The sequence below is a fragment of the Ctenopharyngodon idella genome, chromosome 2 (genome assembly GCF_019924925.1).
Source record: "Ctenopharyngodon idella isolate HZGC_01 chromosome 2, HZGC01, whole genome shotgun sequence".
Classification (NCBI taxonomy): Eukaryota; Metazoa; Chordata; class Actinopteri; order Cypriniformes; family Xenocyprididae; genus Ctenopharyngodon; species Ctenopharyngodon idella.
Window position 1 is genome coordinate 1,130,157 of NC_067221.1, and position 24,950 is coordinate 1,155,106.

Sequence of the window (24,950 nt, forward strand, 5' to 3'; positions counted from 1 at the left end):
AACATATGACCACTTTTTTATTTGAAGTTTAAAGTAATATCATGCTTTGAAATAAGATGAGTGAAATTAAATATTCACTCAAGATACTTTTTTTTTTTCATGGGGGCAACACAGAGGAACATCTGATCTCTCTCTCTCTCTCTCTCTCTCTCTCTCTCTCTCTCTCTGAAAATGTGTGATTTTCTTAAAGATACGACTTAAACTAAACAAGAGCAATGTTGAGCCCTCGTGCTGAGTTTCGTGCGAGTTGTGAGGCTTCAAACACACAGACACCTTCACTTTTGGATTTTTAAAAAAATCAAATCAAATATTTGCAGTTTATTTTAAAACATACAGATTTCTTAAAACATTGTGTGTCTCATGGGCAAAAATGTTGCTTGAATCTTTTTTTGTATTATTGAGATCTGAGATGACTAAGTACAAGTTTTTGCTTTAAACTTTGAAACATGGAATACTTACATACATATAAATAATACTTTAGGTTAAATTCAGGCAAAATCATTTCCACCGTAGGGCATCAGATATTATCCCGATAGAGTAGACTTCTAGGAAGAATATTTGAATTTAATTAAAACTTTAAAGAATGGATTTAAACAACCTTGTAATTTTAAAAGATCATATTTAAGATTGTGTTTTGAAATAAATGTAATACAGAAACATTCACTCTGGAAAGGAGTTAGCGGTCTGAACATATGCTGTGACAGAAGCTCATCTGTCTGACTCTCCCATCTCTCATTCACACTAGAGTTTATTCCTAGGAGGATCTATTTGCTTTTTATCAACAACTACTTCTTCAGCTCTCTGAAAATGTAAGGTATTATCATATTTCTAATTATTTATTTATTTAGCTAAAACTAAACTATGTTTAATTTGTTTAATATTTTTTAGCATCATGTTTGATGTTACACCTTTATTTAGATTCATTTCATTTAAAATAGAGATAAGTTCCTTTTACAGAACCAGCCTGAGACGTCACAGGCTCTCTTTCTGAAAATGCATGGTGATTTTTCTTAAGGAATTATTGAAAATGTTACACAATATGTGAGACCCCAACATTTTACACATACACTGATAAATAAAAATTATACTTTAGGTTTTAAGTCAGATAATCAGTCTTCTAGGAAGATTTGACTTAAGACTTTTTAAAAGATGTGATTTAAACTTTTAAATGTATGCTTTGAAATAAAAGTTAGCACGGACAAAACAATGTTTCATCACCCCCTCTGTCTCAGTTTTCACAGCACGGATAAATGAACTTACTTGGAGAGAGATTTTTAGACTTCATTGCATTCTGCTATTCATGTTAAGGACATCAAAAAAGTAAGGAGTGCTTTTTCCCCCTGCTCTCTGAAAAATATGTGTTGTTTTATAAATAAATGTTTAATACTGTTTTAGAAGCACACTTAATTTTATACATTTTATTTATAAACTTTTAAAAAGAAGTGAATGTTTTTCAATTAACTTTTTGAATTGAAACAAAATTTATCCCATGTGCAAAACAACTTTTTTTTAAATTATACTAATCAACTGTTTGAATTACTGTGATGTGGGAGTTTAGGGATAGTGATAGAAAAATAGTCCTGTCTATGGAAGGCCTCAACAAAACATGTCTGGACATATACACAAAAACCTCTTATGATTTCACAAAGTTAAAATTAATATTCATCTACTTGATAAACCTCATTTTCTGTGTTTTATATTTCATAAGCATTTTTAAACCAATTTCATTCGAACATCATTGCACTAGGAAATCTTTTCCTGGCTTTATTGTTTTTTTTTTATTTTTTATTTAGCTAAAACTATAATTAAATGGTCTCAGTAAATTTAGTAACTGTTTGTAATTCTGTGTATCATAATTTTATCACTAACTTCCTTAAAAGAACAGAATGATTGAAATGTATCTGCACGCGTGTGATCTATTTCATAAAATATACCATGTTTATTCTTTTGTTCCATCTGTTTCTAGTCTCTTATTACATCTCGTCTGCACAGACAGAAAGATGAGAGCATCATAAAATGACCATGAGCCAGCCGGAATGCGGATGCCATCACATCGCACCCTCAAATATGGCGTGTCAGAGTTCAAAAATGACCCTCAACCATTAAAATCATCCGTCTGCCATTTGCCAGGGCAATATCGCTATTCAAAATATGCGGTCAAAGGTCATTTCGGTCCCCGGAGGATCACCAACAATGCCAAAGGTCACTGGGGTGATACTACGGTCAACCATGGGGGGGGGGGATGGGGAAACTTCGTGGGTGGCCCGTGGGGGAGGGGAACGACGTGGGTGGCCCCAGAGGTCACGGGGGTCAGAAAGGTCAAAGGTCATGATCCATCATTTTTGACAGGGGGTGCAGGGTATAACTACTTACAGCATATGCTGCATCAAAATGAGACATTTTACATTTTGTGAAATACAAACATTAAATTGAAAGCAGTTATAAAACAGTTCTGATGTCACAAAACAACTTTGTTACACACCAGCAATCAGTAAACATGATCACATTCAGCAGTCATGTTCAATATATGAACACTTATATTTAAATGTGCAATTGTGGCCCAATGGTTAGAGAGTCAGACTTATAACCTGAAGGTCATGGGTTTGAGTCTCACTATCGACAGGAAATGTAGGTGTGGGGAATGAATGAACAGCGCTCTCTTCCACTCTCATTACCCACAACTGAGGAGCCCTTGAGTAAGACACTCAACCCCCAATCACTCCCCGGGCGCCGCAGCAGAAACGGCTGCCCACTGCTCTGGAGTGTGTTCACTGCTATGGGTGAAATGCAGAGCGCAACTTCCGAGTATGGGACACCAAAATTGGAAACACATCACTTCCACTTCACTTTAATTTACACAGAATTAAGCTGTGAAAGTTAGGAAAGACATCTGTGTGTTTATAGTGCAGCTGTTTTTTTAATCTATCACTTATTTGAAGAGTTTCTAAGCTCTGGAAGAAAACCATTGATCTCCCTCTACAGGAACTGAAATAATTATTGACACATGATCAGCAGAAGAGACAATTCAGTTCTCAACTAAATGTCTGTTGCATTACAAAAATGACTGATAAGACAAGCTCTAGTTAGTTATTTATATGTAACTCTTTTCTTTAAACATTTAAATACACAAATAAATATATAAATTCTTATTTAAAAGAAACTAGAGCGACACTCAGTCCTAAAGCAAACTCATAAGAACAGAAACGTCCCACAGAGCAGAAGGACAAAAGCTCACTAGATCATGATTTTCAGTATGAATACAGAGTGTGAAATTAAGGCCTCAAGATCTTTCTGGCTTTTAAGCAGGAGGAGTGAGAAACATCAGCAGAGAAAACTGGCTTGTGAAACTGCATGTTTGTGAACATCTGGAGACTCATAGACCTGCTGTAGAGATACAGTGAATCTGGGCTTGATGGAAAACAACTGTGTTCAGAAAACAATTTGACTGAAAGGTTATCAAGAGTTTTTAATGAGAAGTGTGCACAAAAACAAAATTGTGCATGTTAATTGTCAAGATATACCATACTCCAGAATAGCAGCACATACACTGACCCATAATGTCTATTTGACCTGTAGCTTGTACCACAACTAAACTGTGTTGACGGTTATCATCATCATGACAGAACCCACAGCATCTGATCTGATCTTGATCATTTTGATGCAACAAATTCTCCAGATTATTCTATAACTAAAATAATATATTTGTTATGAATATTTAGCCTGCATATAACTAATTTTGATAATTATTTCATCCCGTCTCACCTCAGTGTCTTCAGTTGACAGTTTGGATCCTGTAGTAAATCATCGAGCTCCTTCACTCCTGATTGTCCAGGATCATTTCCTGTGAGATCCAGCTCTATCAGGTGTGAAGGGTTTGATCTCAGAGCTGAAGCCAGAGCTTTATAACCTTCTTCTGTTACACTGCAGTTAGAGAGTCTAGAACAGGAATGAAAACATTCAGCTGATTAATTAGTTAAACCTGAACAATATAAATCAAAATATCACCAAATATTCAATTTGATCTTTTTGTCAACTTGTTTTCTTTAAATTAGGACAGGTTTTGTATTTATTTTTGAAACTGATTGTGTTCTGTTATCACATAATATGTTGGTCTTGTTTTTATTCTTTGTGCTAGAGTAATATTACATGCTGATGGTTGTACTGTTCCTAGACTTTGAAAGTTCATATCACATTCAGAAATGTCTATTAAAATACATGAACAGTAAAAAAACAAAAAAACACTAAATACTGTAACAGTAAAAACTTAAGGGTTTAATTCACATGATTTGAGTTAATATCTGTACATTTAATCAAATAAAAATCCTACATTTTTTCTTCACAAAAAAGAAGAAGGAAAAAAAAAAAAAAACACTATTGAGCATCTTGCCCAATGTACTTCAAATGTGCCAATTGAATGCTGTGAGAACGTACAGTGCTTAATTTATTAGACTACCTGTCATAATAAAGAGAGAACAAATATTTTAGGCTGTTTAAAACTAAAAATGTTATTGCCATTTATAAGGCAGATAACAAACTGAAACAACAAAATAGTCATTATTCACACATAATATCCAAAAAAATAACAGCCTCTGTTGTTATTGACTGTAATTGGGCATCTGAAAAAAAACAACAACTATAAACTTCACTTTTTATAACAACAATAATTATATTGTAGCATTAGAAATACTGCTGTGACTAAAGAGCTTACACATACTGGTGGATTAACCATTACAGAAACATGAAAAATGATTTTAGTAATCACCAATATTGATAGTTTAGGACAGCTGTGGCACAAACCTTACATTGGGTGGCAGAGGTCTAATAAATTTGTTAAGCACTGTACAGTGAATATAGTGTAGGCTAAATCTCTACATTAAAAATGAAGATAGTAATAAAAATAATAAAGAAAAACACAAACTCAGTGTTAACCAACAGGCAAGATAAATGTTCAGCAGGAACACACACATTCACTCTGGACACAATCACCTCTTACTGTCATTTCTTTATCCTGTAAATCGGCTATAAGAAACGTCTTACATTTATATTCAATGACATGTTGTTATCCCTTTACAGTCACTACTCTCATAACATACATGAATGATATGTTGATTTTTAAATCTAAATTTAACTTTAAACAACAGATATTTCAGCAAAATGAATATTTTTGCACTGAATATTAATAGTCTCCCTCTCTACCGTGTTCCGTCTGTCTGACGCGGGTGCACGCACCGGCACTCATTCAGTAAAGTTTGAAGTTTAACGCAGACTGTCAGGACGAGCCTTTATGCAAAATAGAAATGCTCATGTGAATTTGTATCATTTACAGATAAGGATATAACCGTAGAATGAACGTTTTGCACTGAGGACGCACATGCATCTGTCAAAGCCATTACGCTAATGTATTAGCTTGAAGCTTAAAATAAAGAATTCTCATGTTTTGATCAGCTTTGATCTCGTACCTTTCCTGCAGCTGCTCAATCTGTTTCCTCCACTATTTTTAAATGCATTTTTATCCATAGAAATGTGTTATTCAGTGCTGTAATTTGATGTAACTGGCAGAAGTTCTGTGCACGGTGGGCAGACCCAACTAATCGATAATGAGAATCGATGTCAATGATTTTCATTATTGATTATTATCAGTTTTATCGAATAGTTGTTGCAGCCCTAACCATTTGTAGTTTATAATGATGTCACTAATATGTATCACAAAAAAATGACGGACTAGGCCTATTTTAATAATATAATATACTAATATTTTTTAAATTTCACCTTTGTTGATTATGAAAAGTGAATAGCATGACTAAGGTAGGCTCATAAGATGCGCAATATGTCAGGAGACATGCAGCGGGTCACACATGGGTTTGACGACTTCATTAAGTTTTGTTTTGTAGTAAGCCTTTTTACTACAATTTCATTTTGTATAAATTGTATCTTAATTTTAATAAATGTTTCATCAGCCAATTGCCCGGATTTAATGAATAGGAAGAAAACCAAGAACGTCGGATGTGGAATGAATTGAAATGCGTAACAAACGAACCCACCATGTTTCCGTGGCTTCTGAATAAGGCTGAAGCAATACGTCTTTCTGTTTTTATTAAATTTCTTAAATAAATATCTTAATTACTTAATTGACAAGATATTGTTACAAAGAAACCTTATTACACACCAGCAATCAGTGAACATGATCACATTCAGCAGTCATGTTCAATATATGAACACTTATATTTAAATGTGCAGTTGTGGCCTAATGGTTAGAGTCAGACTTGTAACCTGAAGGTCATGGGTTTGAGTCTCACTATCGACAGGAAATGTAGTTGTGGGGAGTGAATGAACAGCGCTCTCTTCCACTCTCATTACCCACAACTGAGGAGCCCTTGAGTAAGACACTGAACCCCCAATCACTCCCCGGGCGCCGCAGCAGAAACGGCTGCCCACTGCTCTGGTGTGTGTTCACTGCTATGGGTGAAATGCAGAGCACAACTTCTGAGTATGGGACACCAAAATTGGCCACACATCACTTTCACTTCAAATTAATTTACACAGAACTAACCTGTGAAAGTTAGGAAAGACATTTGTGTGTTTATAGTGCAGCTGTTTTTTTCAATCTATCACTTATTTGAAGAGTTTCTAAGCTCTGGAAGAAAACCATTGATCTCCCTCTACAGGAACTGAAATAATCATTGACCCATGATCAAACTGTCTTAGTCAAATATTAATTGTTTGTATAAATTGCCTGTTTAATTGTATTACTTTACATTGGTGTGGCTCTGTGTGACGCTGAGAAAAACTGCTCTGACTCAAACAAGTGAGGAAATATTATTATCAACTACAGTAACATCACAATTAAAAGTAATGTAATATTATAAATAAATGAACAATACTCACGTCAGTGTGTTGAGTCGACAGTGTTTATCCTGCAGTAGAGCAGCGATCTGATTCACTCGTGTGTCTCCTAGTTTATGTTCACTCAGATTCAGCTCTCTCAGGAGTAACGGGTTTTTACCCACAATTCCACTCACATACTGACAGGCTTCATCTGCAGCAGGACTCAAAAACCTGCAGAAGAGACAATTCAGTTCTCAACTAAATGTCTGTTGCATTACAAAAATGATTGATAAGACAAGCTCTAGTTAGTTATTTAGATGTAACTCTTTTCTTTAAACATTTAAATACACAAATAAATATATAAATACTTGAAAACAAAGTGTAATAGATTTATTTAAAAGAAACTAGAGCGACACTAAAAACAAACTCATAAGAACAGAAATGTCCAACAGAGCAGAAGGGCAAAAGCTCACTAGATCATGATTTTCAGTATGAATACAGAGTGTGAAATTAAGGCCTCAAGATCCTTCTGGCTTTTAAAGGGGTGATGAACTGAGAAATCAAATTTTCCTTGAGCTTTTGACATCTAAGAGGTCATCATACTATAAGAATATCCTGTAAGTTTCAGAACTGAAAACTTCCTTGTTAGTCCAATAAAAGCTTTTATTGACACCAGACCCAACAAACGACTTTTTCAAAGTGGGGATCTAAAGGCAGGAACACACCAAGCCGACGGTCGGCCGTCGGGCAGTTTTTGTTCGTCTCCCGACTAAGTTTTCTCAGTGTGTTCCGCACCATCAGTCCTTCAGGCCATATGATCATTCCGATTGGCTGTTCAGCAGTAGCCAAGCCGACACCGACGAACTAGTGGCTTTCATCGCCACTAGTTAGTCTGTGTCGGCTTGGTGTGTTCCTGCCTTATGACGTCAAAGGGCAACAAGCACCGCCTCTGCAGAAGAAGATCAACGCCTACTTCATCACTGCCTGTTTAGCCCCACCTACATGTAATAGGTAAATAACATAGGCCTATGTGGTGCTAAACCAGATCAAGGTACCAAGCAATAAACATATCGTTGAGGATTACAAAATATTGTGCAGTGCCTGGACTCGACAGTAATGCAACATGTCAGCAACTGTGTTAATTCTAATGCTTGATCTGATATTAATGATTCATGTACAGTCAGATGTTCTTTGTCTGTGTGTCAGTAAATCAAACCCGTGACTAAATGTCAAATTGTGTTGTTTCTCTTAGTAGGATGAAAATAATCTGGTATTTAAACTGTGATTAAATTATATAAAGAAAGCGATCAAAGAAAGCTCCCTTTGTAATCATCGGAGCAGCGAGCGCTGAAGCTGTCAATTGAGTAACGCAAGTTTATCAGGACGCGCAAAACTCCCATTTTATTCAACGAATCTCTTAATTATATCACGTTTGCGCTGTTAGTTACGATGAAAGTATTTGTTAGTGTGCAGAAATTGAGTTTCAATGATGAGATCACTGCTTTCATGCTCTCAACAACATGTCTGTGATCAGCTACAGTGTTAATTTCTGCAACCTGTCATGCCACGATCTCAATATAATGCAACAGATATAAATGTAATGCAACACTTTTCACGATTAGTTAACCTTGAGAGCTGTAATAGTAAAAATGTGCTACAAGAGAGAGTAACACTTGGCTATTTCAAATGCAAAGATGTTAGCCAATCACAGCAGTGGGGGTTAACACTGAAGTCTCACAGCAGACACGCCCCTTAAAACAGAGTGTTCAAATCAGAGGGCTAAAATCAGGGTAGGAAAAATGCCTTTTATTTCTAAATTATCACAATTTTGGATGTAAAAAGCATACTAACATTATAAGTGCACCCTAGGAAACATTATAAAACAATAAAACAATGCAGTTCATGACACCTTTAAGCACGAGGAGTAAGAAACATCAGCAGAGAAAACTGGATTGTGAAACTGTATGTTTGTGAACATCTGGAGACTCATAGACCTGCTGTAGAGATACAGTGAATCTGGGCTTGATGGAAAACAACTGTGTTCAGAAAAAAATTTGACTGAAAGGTTATCAAGTATTTTTAATGAGAAGTGTGCACAAAAACAAAATTGTGCATGTTAATTGTCAAGGTATACCATACTCCAGAATAGCAGCACATACACTGACCCATAATGTCTATTTGACCTGTAGCTTGTACCACAACTAAACTGTGTTGACGGTTATCATCATCATGACAGAACCCACAGCATCTGATCTGATCTTGATCATTTTGATGCAACAAATTCTCCAGCTTATTCTATAACTAAAATAATATATTTGTTATGAATATTTAGCCTGCATATAACTAATTTTGATAATTATTTCATCCCGTCTCACCTCAGTGTCTTCAGTTGACAGTTTGGATCCTGTAGTAAATCATCGAGCTCCTTCACTCCTGATTGTCCAGGATCATTTCCTGTGAGATCCAGCTCTATCAGGTGTGAAGGGTTTGATCTCAGAGCTGAAGCCAGAGCTTTATAACCTTCTTCTGTTACACTGCAGTTAGAAAGTCTAGAACAGGAATGAAAACATTCAGCTGATTAATCAGTTAAACCTGAACAATGTAAATCCTTAAAGTCAATTTTATTTTGTTCTTTGAACAAATGTATTAAAAAAAGATAGTTGCGAACACTGACAACTGAATATGGAGGCAAATAAAAGGCACAGAGAACTTTAATTTACCTTTAGTTTAAACTATTAAAGTGATTTTCAGCATTTTGATTCTTGTATGTGAATGTTACTGACCTCAATCTCTCCAGTTTACAGTTTGAATCCTTCAGTACATCACATAAGTGCTTCACTCCTGTGTTTCCTGTTATATTTCCTGTGAGATCCAGCTCTATCAGGTGTGAAGGGTTTGATCTCAGCGCTGAAGCCAGAGCTTCATAACCTTCTTCTGTTACACTGCAGTTAGAGAGTCTAGAACAGGAATGAAAACATTAGGCTGATTAATCAGTTAAACCTGAAAAATATAAAGTGAATATTAAAGTGAATTTTATTTTGTTCTTTGTACAAATGTATTGAAAGTTAGTTGCAAAACCTGACAACTGAATATGGCGGCAAACAGGAGAATAAATGAAAGATAATTTCCGCCTATCTCTATGAATTACCACACAGAGGTACACATTAATATAAGAATGATGTTTTCTTTTTGTCTCTGATAGACCACCATCATCTTTAATTTAAAAAAACATTCATTATATCTAGCTGTTATCTATACATAAGTTTCTTCTTACAGTAAATGGGAACGACGTTAAGACCAAAAGAGTACGAGTGGAGGTAAACTCGAATTGCATCAGCTCATCGGCTCCATCTTGTGCACAGAGCCCATTTTGATCTTTAACATTAGATCTTTCCTTTACTTCGAACAAAATGATTGCTTAATGTTGATTCAATATTACTCTTAATGAAAAAACAACAAAATAGTACAATAACAAACTCAGTTATATTAAACATCACATTTTTTAACAATACAAATAGGACTGATGACATGGTATACCTGCGTTGTAACAGAAATAAATTATAAAAAATTGGATTTGGATTTTCCCCTTAATTTAAAACGAATGCTTAGTTTGTGGTTCATTACTATTTTTTAATGAAAAACACAACAACAATAAAATGACAGATAAACAAAAAGACAAACTCACTTATATTAAACAAATAAATGCAACTTTTACTAACACATGTTCTTGCACTTTTACCTCTGGCATCGACCTGTCAGTTATCGCGCCTCACTCGTCAGGTGACTCCTATTGCTCAACTTACCTCAATATCTCCAATTTACACTTTATATTCTTCAGTCCACCACAGAGCAGCTTCACTCCTGAATCCTGCAGATTATTCTTGTTCATGTTCAGCTCTTTCAGATCGGTATCTGATCCAAGAACTGCAGCCAGAGCTGAACAGCTTTTGTCTGTTAAATTACAATCATCTAACCTACAAGAGAAAAAAAATCACATCACAGAATTAAATGGAACACAAACAATACATTTTTCTATATACAAATATTAAAAATGTTTTCCATTATTTTATTTTTTATTTTTTTTTACACAAACAGCATATATATATATATATATATATATATATATATATATGATGTTTATGTAAAAAAAAATGGAATATATATATATATATATATATATATATATATATATATATATATATGAGGCTGAACTAAACTAACATTACTCTTGAAAAACTAGTATTTCCTGTACATTAGTATTTTTTATTCAGTGACAGATTTCCTTGATAAAATGAAACATGTTTAAAAATAATATTTGTGTTAAGATTTATAGCTTTATAGCTGAGCCTGGTTTCTCTGAAGGATTTATTCTCTATTTCTGTCACCTGATGAAGTTTGGGTTCTTGCCACTGTCGCCTCTGGCTTGATTAGTTGGGGACACTTAATATTCAACAATATTATTGACATGACTGTACTGACAATATTAGATGAGACAGTTCACACTTTTATAGCAAGTTAAAGGACTTTCACTATAATTCTAAAAATGCCTCCATTCACATGCACACATCTTTTTGCTATGAAATCTTTAATGATTTAAGTAAAATTAAGATTACCTAATTCTAAGAACCTAAGAAATTGTATTTGTTATTAATATTTCAAGATTATCATTTACCCCCCCCCCACCCCCCCACCCCCACCCCCCCAGTCTAGCCATCTGAATAAAATGTATACAAAACAACTATCCAAACATGTTCTTTTATATTTTGTCTAAAAGTTTGATAAACTGTCTCCATTTAAAAAAATAGATTTTTCATACCATTATTTCATATGTCAGGCTTTACAGGGTTAAGTTCATGTTCATGATTGGGAATCACTATAGATTAATGTAAATAAATGCATTTTCAGATGAGAGCAAAACATGACAAAATATATTGAATGACTTACAGAGCTCTTCTGGAGGTTTTGATGACTGCCAATAATCTAATGAGACACTCGTCTGATTTCTTGAATTTCTGAAGCTCAAACTCCTCCAGCTCTTCCTCTGATGTCAGCAACACAAAGACCAAAGCAGACCACTGGGCAGGTGAAAGGTCACCAGATGAGAGACTTCCTTTGCTAAGGTGGGTCTGGATCTCCTTCACCAGAGTTTGGTCGTTCAGTTCGTTCAGACAGTAGAACAGATTGATGGATCTCTCTGCAGGCAGATTATCTTCTAATTTCTGCTTGATGTACTGAACTATTTCCTTGTTGCTCTGGTCATTGTCATCTTGCTGTGTCAACAGACCTCGTAAGAGTCGTCGATTGGACTGGAGTGACAGACCAAGGAGGAAGCGAAGGAAAAGGTCCAGGTGTCCACTGTCACTCTCGAGCGCCTTGTCCACTGCAGTCTTGAGAAAATCAATCATGATTTCATTTTTCTTTTTGATGTCTAGAAACAGATGTGCATAAAGGGTCTTGAGCGATTTTTTTTTTTTTTTTTGGTATTCTGTAGACTCGTGATCAAACACACTTTTCTTGTTGATGTCTAGAAACAGATGTGCATAAAGGGCTGCAATAAACTCTTGAATGCTCAAGTGAACAAAGCAGTACATGGTACCAAGAGTGATCCCTGTTTCCTCCTTAAAGATCTGGGTACACATGCCTGAGTACACTGATGCCTTATAGACGTCAATACCACAGGCTTCCAGGTCTGTGTCATAGAAGATCATGTTGTTTCTTTCCAGCTGATGAAATGCCAGTTTCCCCAGTGAAAGGATGGCGTCTTTATCCCAGGAAACATCAGCTGCGTATTCCCCATCATACTTTCGGCGGCTCTGCTGGATCTGAAAGCGGAGAAAGTGTGTGTACATTTGTGTCAGAGTCTTGGGAGTGTCTTCAGTATTTGATTCCTGCGGTGTTTTAGAGATCTCATCAGCCTGATTGTTTTTCACATCATTATTTCTTTTCTCCTCCAGAATGTTTTGGAGAACAGTGGCTGAAATCCAGCAGAAGACTGGGATGTGGCACATGATAAACAGACTCTTTGATTTTTTAACATGATCAATGATTGTGTTGGCCTGATTCTGATCCGTGAATCTTTTTTTGAAGTACTCTTCCTTTTGTGAGTCATTGAATCCTCGTATCTCTGTCAGCCGGTCGATACAGTCAGGAGGAATCTTACTGGCAGCTGCTGGTCTGGTGGTGATCCAGATGAGAGCAGAAGGAAGCAGATTTCCCTTCATGAGGTTTGTTAGGAGAACATCCAGAGAGGCTGGTGATGATACATCACACCACGTCTCATTACGATCAAACTTCAGAGGAAGGTGACATTCGTCCAATCCATCAAGGATGAACAGGATTTTGAATTGATTCCTTCTTGTAAGGTTCAGTCCTTTTGTCTCTGGGAAAAATAGAGTTATAAGGTCCATCAAACTTAGTTTTTCTTTCTTCATTAAGTTCATCTCTCTGAATGGAAGAGGAAATATGAAGCTGATATCTTGATTTTCTTTTCCTTCAGCCCAGTCCAGAACAAACTTTTGCACAGAGACTGATTTTCCGATGCCAGCGACTCCTTTTGTCAGTACAGTTCGGATCTCCTCATCTTGTTCAGGTGCTTCAAACAAATTTCTGCATTCAACCTGTATCTCTTGAGATTCATGACGCCTGGAAGCAACTTCAATCTGTCTGACCTCATGTTCAGTATTGACCTGTTCACTGCCACCCTGAGTGATATAGAGATCTGTGTAGATGTTATTCAGAAGTGTGGAGTCACCTTGCTTCGCAATTCCTTCAAACACACATTGATACTTCTTCTTTAGGCCACATTTTAGCTGATGAATGAAGAGCAGCTCATCTAAACACAGGAACAGAAAATAGATAGTTTTAGTCTGAATTTTCTCTCCTACATTTATAAGTGTCAATCAGACAGATGATCATGAGTCTCTGACCTTCTAGAGCATCAGCAGCTTCATCTTGCTTCATCTCTCTCAGGTAATGTAGTGTGAGATCAAGAGCTGCTGCTTTGATACTGCATCTATTCTCATTAAAGTCCTTCACAAAGTTTTGTGTGTTCTCATTTTGTAATATTTTCTTAAACTTTTCCAGCTTTTTCTTCAGAAATGCGATTATTTTGCTCTCAAGATCCTGAAAACAAAACAAAGAAAAAGGACAGATTAACATGATTTAAACCAAATTTTACATCTGCATTTGGTCAACACTATTCATTCAATAATTATATCTGTTAAAAAAAAATCCAGTTAAAAGACTAACATGCTAACCAGCTGTTATTTTTAACAAATAGAAAAATGAAAAAAATATGTGTGCTTAAATGGAAAAATAAGTAATCAGGAGGAATCAAATTAAATTTCTTTGTTCAATAACATATTTGTTTGTTATAAATATTAAACATTTATGAAAATGTGTTTTCCTACCTGGAAGATCCACTGGAGATTGTCTGTGAAACTCTTGTGTTTCCTGTGAGTCTGAACGTTTGAGTCTAATGTCTCATATTGAAGCCTGTAATCAAATAAATACAATAACATACTGATTTTCCAGGCAAAATATTACAGAAAGAGAAAAAAGCATTACCTGTGAATACTCTGATAAATACTTGATCTAAAATGTTTCATGATGGTATTCACTGATACAACTTCTTAACAGAGTCAGTGTGAAAATTAGAAACATGAAATACCTTTTATTCGATGATGGTTTTTCCCCACTGAAGCCTGGTGGTTCATCTTTTGACCGGTCACTCTTCAGAGACACAGAGCTGGACACATGTGAGTCTGATCTCACACTAATGACACAAAGAACAGAGAGAGAAAAAAACACTTTACTACAGGAGATACTTTAATCTCATTTGAAAATAATTAATGTTGCAAATAGTAATTAAATGCAGTATAGCTGTGCATTTGTCCATTTATGACTACGGTTGGATGGATGGATATATACAGGGGTGCACATAACTGGTGCACAGGTGCACATGCATGATAAAAATAAACGATGTGCACCAGAAAACGTGGAGGGAAGCGCTTTTGAGCACCAACATTTTTGGGGACAGGGACACGTTTACTTACTGGAGTAGGATTTTTCTCCATCTCTGGTATGATAGCAATCATGATGATAAGCGTGTTGACTGATTATTAGGGGTGCAACAGATCGCAGTTGATCCGTACGGACCAGGCCCCATGGTTCGGCACGCATGTGATTCGAGGATTAACTGCTAAGTTTGACCATCATAGAGTGGAAGCTTAACATTTGGACATGTTTTGTCTTGCCAGTTTACGCATTGAAACGACTTTAAACGCGGAAGAAGAGGCAAAAGTCTGGACTCGCGCACTGTTATCTGTGCACACAGCCTCACTCACCCGAAGCACGCAGAGAGAGAGAGAGAGAGAGAGAGAGAGAGAGAGAGAGAGAGAGAGAGAGAGAGAGAGTTTGAGTTTTTCACAACAACTTTATTTAATCATAAAAATAACTTCACATTATAATTGGAATTATAATCACATTTTCAACACTCTTATTTCCACATTCTTATTTCCAACTTTTCTTCTACACTCAATAATTATTCCAATACCAAAGTAAAAACCAGCATTCCACCCACAACTGTGCAAATAGCTTCATTGTACCCCCACCTATGCAAAAAACTTTCATAATCATTAATCAACATATAAAATTTAAAATCAATCAGAACCCGACTTTTCACCAGATTTTTATAAACCATCTCGACTTCTTGCCCATCTCTACCTTCTAACTTTATTTTCCTTGTAATATATATAGCTCTTTTAGCTTGTCCAATCAAGAAATTTAACAATTGACTTTTACTTTTTTGGGCTGCTCTATAATGGACCAAAATGAAAAATGAAATACCAAATATGAAGCTCTGAAAAGAGAATTTTTCACCAAAATTAAAAAACATTAATTGAAGTATACTAAACAAATTCCTCAGTCTCAAACATTCTAAAAAGCAGTGAAAAATCGTTTCCCGTATTTTACAGAAAGGACACTGAAGATCACCTATACACTTTTCTAATGGTGGTTTATAGAGAGTTCTCCATACAGGTTTTACATGATCTTCTAACCTCAGTTTTTCCCTCCACACTGTACCTTTCATTCTTTGAGAATTGCTTTATTTAAAACCTTTACACAACATTTATATAACACTTTACTTTGAACATCTTGAAAATTCAGATTCTCCAGACTTTCCAATTCCAAAAAATAAATAAATAAATAAACCATTTAAACCTTTTAAATCAGGAGTAATTAAAATTTTGGGAAATGGATCTGAATTAGTAGGAACCACTTTGCCATTACAGTACTCTTTCAACAACATTTTTTCTTCTGCTGTCAATCTTTGCATTAACAGATCTAACACTCTTCCTGTCTCACAGACTGAATTCCCAAATGAGATGCCACAGCTTGAGTATTACATAGCTCAGCTCACCAATGTCCATTAAATCATGTAACTTTAAAACTTTTGATGAACACAAGATTTGTGATAGGGCTTCACAAGCCATGTCCAACCTCGCTCCATGAACAAGAGGTTCTTCAAGCAGCCAGTACAGAGATGTTCCGTTTTTTAAATATGTGCCAAACATTAAAAAAGTCCTTTGTAGAATTGAATCGACAAGAATGTATTAAGCTGTAATTTGCTGAAGTCCGTTAAAAAGAGTACAGAATTCAAGTTCAGTCCACTCACTTTATTAAAAATAATATCAGCTACTTTCCTCCAGACTAAATCCGTTGGTCCTGTCAAGTATCGCTGTACAAACAGCAATCGAAAAGCCGCTCTTCTGCTGGCCAGATGTACAAGTCCTTGTCCACACTTCTCCGTGGGCAGAAAAAGTATACTCTGGGATATCCAGTGAAATCCATTCCAGAAAAAGTGCATTATATTGGCTTCTAATTTTGCCGAAAGCCCGCTGGGAGGATCAACACAAGTCAAACGGTGCCATAACATTGATGCAACCAAATTATTAATAACTATTACTCTACCTCTAAGTGACATTCTTGGTAAAATCCACTTCCATTTTCCTAGTTTTCCTTTTACTTTTTCTAAAAAACCTTCCCAGTTTTTTTGTAACACAGAATTGCTCCCAAGATAAATTCCCAGATATTTTATCCCATCACTTTTCCAGGACAGACCTCCTGGTAATTTGAGAGGATCTCCAAACCATTCACCACACATCAATGCTTCACTTTTTGACCAGTTTACCTTGGACAAAGAAATAAGGCCAAAATCATCAATAATTTTCTTTAACACCATTATATCAGTTTGATTTTTAACTACAACAATGATGTCACCAGCATAAGCTGATAGTTTAACTTTTTCACTGGAGTGTGGGATAGACCAGCCTTCAATACTGTTTCTAATTTTCACAAGCAGAGGTTCAATAGCCAGGGCATACAGCATTCCTGATAATGTGCATCCCTGTCTGATCCCTCTCTGAACTTTAAAAGGTGTACACAAACCACCATTTATTTTCAGCACACTCTCAATGTCCTGATACAAGACCCTGATCATGGCAATAAAACCTGGGCCGAGCCCAAACTCCTCCAGCGTACGCCAGAGATAGCTGTGCTCAACCCGGTCAAACGCCTTTTCCTGATCTAAGGAAATAAGACCAGTGTATAAGCCCAATAATTTAGAGACGTTCAAAATATCCTGAATTAAAAAAATGTTATCAAAAATGGACCTATTAGGTACACAGTATGTCTGATCCCAATGAACGACCCGACCAACCACCTCTCTCAGCCTTATTGCCAAAACCTTAGAACATTTTTTTAAATCAGTACACAGAAGTGAAACGGGTCGCCAATTTTTTATATCTCTTAAATCTCCTTTCTTTGGCAGAAGAGTTATGACTGCCTTAGGTAGCAAGCCATCAGCCAGACTCTCATTGAGCACTGCAAGCAAGTCATCCCCTATTACTGACCAAAAAGACTTATAAAAGTCAATGGGGAGACCATCCATACCAGGTGCCCTGCCACATTCCATGCTCTGTAGTGCAATCTGCAATTCTCCTGTGGAAATGGGCTTCTGAAGTTCAGAATTAACTTCATCCAGCACTTTCGGCAACCCTGCGTAAAACGAATTGGCTGACTCATCCACCACTGGACTCTCACTCTTATACAATTCGGAATAGAAAGACACCGCCCTTTTTCTAATTTCATTGGGCTCTGTTATTTCAGTTCCATTTATTGAATAGAACGAGTGAATATATCGACTTTGTCCATTCTTTTTTTCTAGACCAAAGAAGAACTTAGTTGGGCCATCCATCTGCTCAACACTCTGAAATCGAGAGCGGACCAATGCACCCTGTGCTTTAACACCTAACAGTCCATCTAACATCTTCCTTTTGGTTTTGAGGAGCTCAGTATGTCCTCGATTTTCTTGTGGACACCACTGAATTTTGCAAATCCACTATTTCAATCTCTAGGTCTCTCATTGATCGAGAAATGTCTCTAGAAACATTGAGAGTGTACTGATGGCACAATTGCTGTATTTCAATTTTACCATAGTCCCACCACTGTCGTAGTGAAATATATTCATGTTTCTTCAACCCAAACTGCTTCCAAAAATATGTAAAGGTCTCAATAAAAAAACTTATCCTGCAACAATGAGACATTAAAGTGCCAATAAGCACTTTTGGGTTTTATATTCACTATATAAATCTCACAATCAACTAAACAGTGGTCAGAAAAGCTGAAAATGAAGTTCTCTCTTGCCTGTGCCCATGTATATTGTCTTTCATTTTTATGTAAAATTCTCCAAATATCATGAAGATCCTGTTCAGCAATGAGTTTCAATATTTCATGCTGAGAAGCAATATGAGGCTCCTTAGGATTCCTATCTACTTTGTCATTCACTGTACAATTAAAATCTCCCCCCATAAACATATACTCTTCTTGTTTAAAACAAGATAGTGCATCATTCAATTTCTTTAAAAAACAAACCCTCTCAGGACCAAGAACAGGAGCGTAAATGTTTACAAATATTACCACAAACTTTTCAAATTTTGCTCTGACTTTCAATAATTGTCCTTCAATAATGTGTCCAACCTCATATGATAAAGGTTTACAATGTTTTTGAAAAAGGACAGCTACACCACCACTCAATGAACTTTTATGACTTAAAATAACTTCCCTATCCAATCCATCTTCCAGTCACATTCATTCTTAACATCACTATGGGTTTCTTGAACCAGCATTACATCATATTTCTTTTGTCTCATTAGTTCAAAAAGCATTGCTCTTTTCCCACTTTCTCATGCACCATTTATCTTAGTGTACTCATAAAAGAATGAATAAAAACCAGACATGGGCAAAACAACCACAAATACCACACAATAAATAAATAAATAAATTGTTCCATTTCAAATTCATCATTCAGTATATTCAATTTCAACTTTTGCACAATTTTCTTTAACCTGAACATTTCTTGATCAGTAAAGCTATTTGCACCCTTCTCTTTCATCAACACTCTAGCTGAATTAATGAACAATTCTCGATCTGGGAAGTAATCTTCCACTTTCACTCCTTTCATTCCTTTGGTTGTTTGTAGAAATTTTCTGATTTTTTCAAGTGTGTAAGCACTTCTAACAGATCTTTTTTGTGAGACTGAATTCACAGACCCTGAAGATTCACTTCCACTTTCTGGGGCAGACTCATCAACATTACTCATATCTGATTCCATCTGCATCCCAGGATTTTCAACACCTTTTTCTGACTTTTCATCTCCAGACACTTTCCTAGCTCTCTTCCAATGGCCATTTTTCTTCAATTTACGTTTTATTGCAGGTGTTTTAAAAACACTTTCATCCTCTATCATTTCCATATCCTCCTCAACTTCTACTGCAACCAAGTTGGCATCAATTACACCACACTCTTCCAAGTTTTCCTTACTAGGTTTTCCATTATCATTTCCATCTCTCTTTCCTGTGTCAACAGCACTTAATCCTTCACCAGCATCTGACTGTCTGTGTTCCTCATTTCGGTCTACATTTGTCTGCTCCTCATTTTTATTCTCATTCAGAGGCACAACCAGCTCTTCCTTCTCAGGACAAGCACGAATCATATGCCCTTCCTGTCCACAACCAAAGCACTTCATACTTTTAGAAGTTGCATAGATCACATAATCATAGTTGTCCACCTTGAATTTCATGACTAGATTAAGTTCCTCCTTTTCATTTTTTAGAATCATGTGTGTGTCTTCTAAATGAAACCAAATGTTTCAGCTGAGGTGACCTGCACTCTACCGCGATCGTCCTGATTTTAGACACAATTTTACCATGTCTTATTAATTCTCTTTCAATCATATCATCTCTGATGAATGGTGGTACATTTGAAAGCGTAATCTTTTTGGCCGGCTGGACCAAAGGCAATACTGGAGTAAACACATTGTTAACGACAATCCCTTTCACTACAACATCATTAACTTTCTCTATACTATTCAAAAAAAATCACTATAGCACTATTCATTCTGGCTGCAGACAAGATACTAGAGTATCCAACTACTTCAGCAATTGCAATCGTGCAATCCTCAACAAAACAACGCTCCGCGGGGATGACTTTAATGCCATGCCTCCTCGTTAAGGTATCCAAACTTTGAGACGCTGCCATGTCAGCGTTTTCAATCGTCGTCTCTACTTATTCAACAATACACTTGCCAAACAAAATATTGACACAAACAAGCCGCAAAAAGATAGAAAAACTCACTCATGCAACGCGTTCCCTTCCACTCACGCACGCTAACTCCGCCCACTCACTCCCAACATCCGCTCAGAGAGAGAGAGAGAGAGAGAGAGAGAGAGAGAGAGAGAGAGAGAGAGAGAGAGAGAGAGAGAGAGAGAGAGAGAGAGAGAGAGAGAGAGAGAGAGAGAGAGAGACGCATTTCAGACAGCGCTCAACACTGAACTGATTCCTCTTTTGTGTTTACTTGAGCTTGAACGGACACATACACACAAAATTATGTCAAAATACCCGTCTCAGCAATATACTTTCGGTTATGTCATAAGTGAACAGTTGAGAAAAAAGACGGATGTGTGTCAGTATATTCGGTCCGTGCATTCGCTCTTAAGGTGACAGCAGCAGCATAATATTCCTGCTGTTGTCTGTGTCATTAATGTAAGTAAGATGTAATAATCTTAATAATGTAAACAAAAAAACATCATCATCTACAATGTTCGAGAGAAAATAAGATAGTGTGGAGAGCAGTCAGGAGGAAAGTGATGACGACAGCTTGTAGGATAAGTGTGCCAAATAAAGTACCAAGCAGCATCTTCAGGTGCTCCCTTGAGAACCAGACCAAAAAAAGTTATGTGCACCCCTGGATATATACATGTTTAGTTGCATGATCTATTTTCCATAGTGAATTTATGCCTCCTTGTGGCTGTCTGTGTAATTGTGTTACTGGAATGAGCTCCATAACGTTCCCAGGAATTGAGTTTTATTGTGACTTATTGATTTATTCAGTCAAGTTCAATCACATACACCACTGAGGACAAATAATGCAACCATATAATGTAAACACACAAAATACCTTTTATCAGATGATGGTTTTCTCTCACTGAAGTCTGGTGGTTCTTCTTTTGACTGGTCACTCTTCAGAGACACAGAGCTGGACACATGTGAGTCTGATCTTACACTAATGACACAAAGAACAGAGAGAAACACTTTAGTAAAGGAGGATAAACTGTGTCTGAAACACATCAGTGTCTTTATCTAATCCTCCACAGAAATACACACACTCACACAATTTACAGTTTTATAGTTAACAATCATTGTATTTTAATGGCTCACACTGGATTAATGATTTATTTAATGTACATGAATGAGATTAAATATGTTAAAAAATACTTGACTCTAATTTAAGAGAACATGTTTTTGTTTATTGACAGAAATGGAGCAGAAATGTCTGTGTGACACAGTTTTGTTAGCAAACTTCAATTAAATTAAGTGACCAAAAAATCAAAGTCATGTATTTGGATTAATTCAGTTGTGGTGGTCGTGTCTAGAAAGCAATTAACAAATTATTAATGATAATGATATTGTCTATAGGGCAGACAATGTCAATGTCAGAGTTAATTTAAGAAGTTTAAAATTGAAACAAATATAAAACAATGTCTAGAGTTTTGTTATTCACAGTAAAACACAAACTCCAGTAGAGTTTAAAATGAAAACAGACGCAGTGTTACCTGTGTTTCTCTGAGAGACTCATCTTAGAGAGAGAGTCCTTTCCTCGCTCAGATAAACTGACACTGAACACAGATCAGCACAATCAATCACTCAACCTGGAAATGACACCATTTCACAGAGATGAAGAATTATTGAAGAACATAATGAAGAACACTGAGTTACCAACAACAACAAAAACTAGATAAAAAAAAGTTTGTAGACAAACTTTAAGTTGGCTCAAAAAAGCCAGAAAGTTTGAAGAACTTTTAAAAGCTTGTAGTTTGAAGCTTTTCATTTTGGGTTGCTAAGGTATCCTGGGTCGTTGCTAGGGTGTTGCTATGCGGTTGCTAAGGTATTCGGGGTGGTTGCTAGGGTGTTGCTATGTGGTTCCTAGGGTATTCGGGGTGGTTGCTAAGGTGTAGCTATGCGGTTGCTAGGGTACTTGGGGTGGTTGCTAAGATGTTGCTATGCAGTTGCTAAGATATCCTGGGTCATTGCTAGGATGTTGCTATGCAGTTGCTAAGGTATTCGGGGTGGTTGCTAGGGTGCTGCTATGTGGTTGCTAGGGTACTCAGGGTGGTTGCTAGGGTGTTGCTAAGGTATTCGGGGTGGTTGTTAGGGTGTTGCTATGCGGTTGCTAGAATACTCGGTGTGGTTGCTAAGGTGTTGCTATGCGGTTGCTAAGGTATTCTGGTTGGTTGCTAGGTTGTTCCGATGTGGTTGCTAAGGTACTCGGGCTGGTTACAAGGATGTTGCCAGGGTGATTTGTGTGGTTGCTAGGTGGTTACCATGGTGTTCTGGGTGGTTGCTATGTGGTTGCTAGGTTGTTCTGGGTGGTTGCTATGAGATAGATACATAGATTTAGCTTGATAGATTTAGTTAGAAAGATAGAAATAATTAGATAGATAGATAGATGTAGTTTAATAGATAGATAGATAGATAGATAGATAGATTAGAAATATTAGATAGAATGAAAGTTTAAATGGTTTAGAAATAGTTCTTAATGAATAAAATAAAGTGAGTTACAAATAAATATATTGACATGTAAAATAACTGAATGGTCTTAATCATTTCAGATTAATAAATTTAACTGATTCATGGATTAAATATGAATTCATTTGGGAACAGAAAAAAAATGATTCTTGCCACTAATTGAAATTAAGCAAACAATTCAAATAAAATGTATTTAAAAACGTATAAAATAACGTCTCGGTTACAAAGGTAACCCTCGTTCCCTGAAGGAGGGAACGGAGACGTACGTCGGACAGACCGACGAATAGGAATCTCGCTAGAGAGGCCAATCTACTTCGAGTGTAACTACAACGAGCCAATGCACATTGGCATGCAATCATATGCATCAGCTGCTCGCCTCGCAGCGCGGGTATATAACGAGCAGCAGGCGCGTTGCATCTTCAGGTTTTCGCTGAGGAGCCGAACCGGATAGGCGGCAGCATCAGCGGGGTACAGCGACTGTGGCGACGGGACGTACGTCTCCGTTCCCTCCTTCAGGGAACGAGGGTTACCTTTGTAACCGAGACGTTCCCATTCAGTCGGTCACGTTCGACGTACGTCGGACAGACCGACGAATAGGAATCCCTACCAAAGCGCCACAGGGGCTGCCCTCTTCCAGCGCTCTGTTGTAAGCCACCTGAACCCCCTTGCCTACGGACGGTGGGACAGGGCTAACACAGAGAGTGTCGATCACTGCTGTTCCCCAAAACCCATTCAGTGAGACTATTGGAAACGCTGGGAAAGCGTACCCTTCCGCTGGGAAAGGAACGCTGCGGAAGCCACATCCTTCCCGAAGGAGTTAAGTGGAGAAGTACATATGGACTAACCCGTAGGCTGTACTACATATGGAAGAACTGGGGTGACTCCAACTCGATGAGAGGTGGGTTCTCCCAGAGGGAAAGACACAGGCTTCGTTTAGGAGCAACCGTGGAACTAGACATATGGGATCCCAGTAGGGTCACACATATGGTACCCAGCCTGAACCCGGTTCTCAAGGATACAACGGAGTATAGGCCTAGCGCCAGACGCTCCGCCACGTCGGCTGCCGAAGGGAGATCGGAGGACTCAACAGGGTCTGCCTTGTAGGGACTCTCTGGAGAAAAAAAGCGCATGTAAGCGCAGCAAGCCGACACTAAGCCGGGACCTCTCCGTGCCTCTGACCTGAGGGGAGAACACGGGAGGAGACCGGCTCGACACGAAGGCTATAGAATCTAGCGAACGTGTTAGGTGTCGCCCAGCCCGCAGCTCTACAGATGTCTGTTAGCGAGGCGCCACGAGCCAGCGCCCAGGAAGATGCGACGCCTCTCGTGGAGTGCGCATGCAACCTGAGCGGGCAGGGCACGCCCTGAGCTTGGTAAGCCAGGGCGATGGCATTCACTATCCAGTGGGCCATCCTCTGCTTGGAGACAGCCTTTCCCTTCTGCTGGCCTCCGTAACAGACAAAGAGCTGGTCTGAGGTCCTGAAGCTTTGAGTTCTGTCTATGTACAGTCGCAAAGCGCGAACTGGACAGAGCAAAGCCAGGGCTGGGTCTGCCTCCTCCGAGGGCAGCGCTTGCAGGCTCACTACCTGGTCCCTGAAGGGAGTGGTAGGAACCTTGGGCACATAGCCAGGCCGGGGTCTCAGTACCACATGGCCGTCACCCGGCCCGAACTCCAGGCACGATTCGTCGACCGAAAAAGACTGCAGGTCCCCTACCCTCTTGATGGAGGCCAATGCAACCAGCAGCAAAGTCTTCATAGACAGAATCTTTAAGTCTGCTGATTGCAAGGGCTCAAAGGGAGCAATCTGAAGTGCTCTCAGCACCAGAGCAAGGTCCCAAGAGGGTATGGAGGGAGGACGAGGAGGATTTAACCGCCTCGCCCCCCTAAGGAACCTGACGACCAGGTCGTGCTGACCAACAGATTTGCCATCTATGTGGTCATGATATGCGGAGATAGCAGCAGTATGGACTTTGAGGGTG

At 37.7% G+C, this 24,950-nt stretch overlaps 2 protein-coding genes across 2 annotated transcripts in view; one reads left to right on the forward strand and one right to left on the reverse strand.

Annotated features, from left to right (window-relative positions):
- The window catches only part of LOC127504736 (NACHT, LRR and PYD domains-containing protein 12-like), a 595,457-nt gene that overhangs the window by 435,328 nt on the left and 135,179 nt on the right, over positions 1-24,950 (reverse strand). Inside the window, exons 33-36 of the mRNA XM_051879684.1 lie at positions 9,609-9,782; positions 9,201-9,374; positions 6,886-7,056; positions 3,763-3,936 (exon numbers count right to left, since the gene is read on the reverse strand). Of these exons, the coding sequence (XP_051735644.1) occupies positions 3,763-3,936; positions 6,886-7,056; positions 9,201-9,374; positions 9,609-9,782 (693 nt within the window). The remainder of the gene's footprint in view (positions 1-3,762; positions 3,937-6,885; positions 7,057-9,200; positions 9,375-9,608; positions 9,783-24,950) is intronic.
- LOC127505029 (uncharacterized) overlaps positions 1-24,950 on the forward strand; it is a 78,444-nt gene that overhangs the window by 21,046 nt on the left and 32,448 nt on the right. The gene's annotated exons all lie outside the window — the stretch shown is intronic.